General features: G+C 37.8%; 1 protein-coding gene across 1 annotated transcript; it reads right to left on the reverse strand.

Moving 5' to 3' along the window:
- On the reverse strand, window positions 1,242-2,174 carry LOC102188286 (olfactory receptor 2A2-like). Its single transcript, XM_013963480.2, has one exon. The coding sequence runs from the start codon at window positions 2,172-2,174 to the stop codon at window positions 1,242-1,244; it is 933 nt and encodes a 310-aa protein (XP_013818934.2).

Below are 3,625 nucleotides of genomic sequence, written 5' to 3' on the forward strand. Positions count from 1 at the left end.
ATGTAAAGTGAGGGTGTTGGTTTTCAATCTTCTCTCTTTATAAATGCATGAGCACATGCTACTGAAAGCTTACTTCTCAGTACTGCTTTTGTAGCCACACATTTTTGGCATGCTGTGACTTATTTTCATCAGTCTCCAACCAGTTCCTAATTTCTCGCTTGAACCCCTGTAATCAATTTTTCAACTCAGTCCCAGAATTTATGTTTGGTTCTTCTTATAGTTTTTATCTCTTTGTGATATTTTCATTTTGTTCATATATCATTTTATTTGTTGTCTACATATTTTATAGATTATTCAATATGGTTAAAATGATGATCCTGGATTTTCGCCAGGTGACTCATATCTACATTTCCTTAGGGATAGTTTCTTGAGATTTAGTTTGCTCCTTTAATTGGTCCATGATTTCCCTGTTTCACTGTATATCTTGTGAACTTTAGCTGAGATGTGGGCATTTAGAAAAACAGCTACTTCTTGCAATCAATTGACTGACTTTGAGAAGGGGAAGGTCTTCAGCAATAAGCTCTCCTAGACATTCTGGGGATCTCCTAGCCTTGACTGTGGATGCAGCTTCTCTGAATCGGTTTATGTACTTTCTCAGTTAAAGAGGTTTGCCCATTTTTTTTTTTTCCTGAAGCCTGTACAGACTTGCTCTACCTGGTGTTTGTCTGACATGCTACAATCCCTATATAGCTATAAAAAGTCAGAATGCTTGCGATGTTTCTCAGTGGCCCCTACAAGGAATCCAAATTGCCACTCCCATCAGTGCTCTGAAACAAGTGAGACACCTAACTAACCTTCAGGCCACTCTCTGAAAAGCTACAAAATAGTCTACATTCTCCATTTTTCTTTTTCCTTCTTGAGGAAGAGATGGGAGTTGGGAATTTTCTCCTGATCTGGACACATGGTGGCAGATACAGGAGGCAGCTATAGGAGGCAAAGTGTCATCAATTTGCGTAAACTCTTCACGTACTGTATCTCTTCTTGGCACTGTGCTTGTCGGGAGTGCTGACACCTCTTATCTGACTTCTGTTATTTTCACAAAGGAAATTTGGCCGATATTTTCCCATCTCCATGGAGGAACAATGGCTTAGGGATTTGTATTCTGACATCATATCAATGTTCCTCTTGAGTAATCGTCATTATGAAATCATGCATCTTCTCGGGAAATTTTGTTGAGTTTTTTATACAAGCAATCACATCTCACTGGGAGAAAATGCACTGAACCAAAACTGGACCCTCCCTCACACTGTCCTCTTTTTCTGCAATACTCTGTGGAAGGCAGCCTTCACTTGAGCATTCCGTACGCTGTAGACAAGAGGGTTCAGTAATGGGTTGAAAAGACTGTAAAAGAGGAAAAGGATTTTCTTCTGTTCCTCTCGGTGGCTACTCTCAGGGGCCAAGTACACCATCATGGCTATGCCAAAGTAGAATCCAACCACACAGAGGTGGGAGGAGCAGGTGGAGAAGGCTTTCTTGCGGCCCTCCTTTGACTGGATCTTCAGGATTGCCCAGAGGATGTGCACATAGGAGACCAACATCAAGGAAAGGGGCCCAACTAAAACAAACACACCTTCAGCAAAGAGAAACATTTCATTGATCCAGATGTCACCACAGGTCACTTTGAGAACAGATTGAATCTCACAGAAGAAATGGTTCACCTTCTGGGGCCCACAGAAGGGCAGCCTTAGAAACAGACTTACTTGTACTATGGCCAGGGAAAATCCACACGCCCAGCAAGCGATGGCCAGGAACGTGCACACCCTCCAGTTCATGATGACTGTGTACTGTAGGGGGTGGCAGATCGCCACAAACCTGTCATAGGACATCACCACCAAAATCAAACACTCCATAGAAGAAAAAATCAAGTTAAAAATCATCTGCAAAGTACATAAGACAAAGGAGATGCCTTTTTTGTGTTTCGCTAGATTTGCCAGCAAATTGGGCAAATTGCTAGAAGCATAGGATATGTCAATGATGGCCAGATGAGACAGGAAGTAGTACATGGGGGTGTGCAGTCTGGGGTCGAGGCAGATGAGACCCAAGATCATGCCATTTGCCAGCAGGTTGAAGGTATATAACAGGGAGAAGATACCAAACAGGACCAATTCCATGTCTTCACTGAGCTGGAATCCTACCAGGATGAATTCTGCAATCCATGATTGATTGCCCTCCATTCCTAAAGACAGTCTGTCAAGGAGTGAAGTGTGATGGGAAGGTCACAGCTGGATAACAATGAAAATAGGAGTTATTTATCAGAAGGGAATGAAGAGGAAGCTGGTATGCTTACCCCTACATTACTGATTTTTTTCCCTAAGTTTCTTCACTTTTTTGTTTTCTTTTTATTGTGAAGTAATCTAAAATTTCAGATAAGTATCAGGGACTATAAACTATACTAGTATATAGTATTTGCCAAACTGCTTTTTCATGTTTGCCTTATCATTTATTTTCTCTGTGTGCACATAGTGCTAATTTTCTGGAGACCACATAAGACTAATGGGAAACCATATTCACCTTTTGGCAATTTACATCTAAACCCTTTGGAATTTTTTCTCTATAACATGGATACTTGCTAATGTATTCTCAGTATAATTACCAAAAACAGGAGATGTAACATTAAAATAATTCACTACTCTAAATACAGCATTTCCTGCCCTGGTAGTCTAAGGTCCAAATTCAACGTCACATATCCTATCATTTCCTCTAATTTTACATTCTTTGCATTTCTTGCCTTGACAGTGCTATTTTTGAAGAGTATGAGTTCTTGTTTTGTACAGTGTTTCTCAATGCATTTTTCCATTTATTGTCCATGCTCTAATTCAGATGAAACATTTTTTAACACAAAAAAGTATCCTTCTTAATACTCTCCATTAATACACATATAACGATAATTTGTCCCAGTAATGTTGATGTTGATGTTGATCATTGGCTAAGGTGGTGCCTCCATGTTATTTCATTATGAAGTTTTTAATCCATAAAGTTTTAAGTACTTTCTTTCTTCTGGCTTAACAAACTATCCTATACTCATCTTGTACATTTCCCACTTCAGCTTGGAATTGATTATTTCACTCAAAGTATGTCTTCTTGTATTGAAGAATCATTAAAAAAATTTGCTTATACTGGGTGTTTAATAGTAGTTTTTTTTATCATTACTTTTGCCACATTTCTGATATCCCCATGCAATAAGGATAAATATAATTTGGGACAGTATATAGATTACTAAGTGGATAATGGATTCTTACCTTGACCTGTTTAATCTTAACACGTTTACTGACTTCTTTTGGAGAACAAAATCTATTACTAAATTAACATTACATCATAAAGAATGATCTCAATCTTATATAGTAGTTTTTTTGGCAATGTAGATTTAGTATCTCAAATCATATTATCTTGCTAATCGGTTTTGATTTTCTTTGTTTTCAGGTAATTATAGTCTTCTGGAAATTTTAGACTTACAAATTAATGTTTCAATGATCTGGTACTTTGTGGGTAAAGAGGCATCTACGTCATATGAGATTCTAACATCAAGTTTTCTAAGTATCTTAGAGAAACATAAAAATTCATAAAACATTGAAGAGAAAATACATATGTGAAATATATTTCCAAAGCTGATGAGTTTTAGTAATTT

This window comes from Capra hircus, chromosome 4 (assembly GCF_001704415.2).
Source record: "Capra hircus breed San Clemente chromosome 4, ASM170441v1, whole genome shotgun sequence".
NCBI classification, from domain to species: Eukaryota; Metazoa; Chordata; class Mammalia; order Artiodactyla; family Bovidae; genus Capra; species Capra hircus.

Bases quoted from the DNA above. Each gene is read 5' to 3' on its own strand.
- LOC102188286 (XM_013963480.2), bottom strand. From the start codon at position 2,174: ATGGAGGGCAATCAATCATGGATTGCAGAATTCATCCTGGTAGGATTC.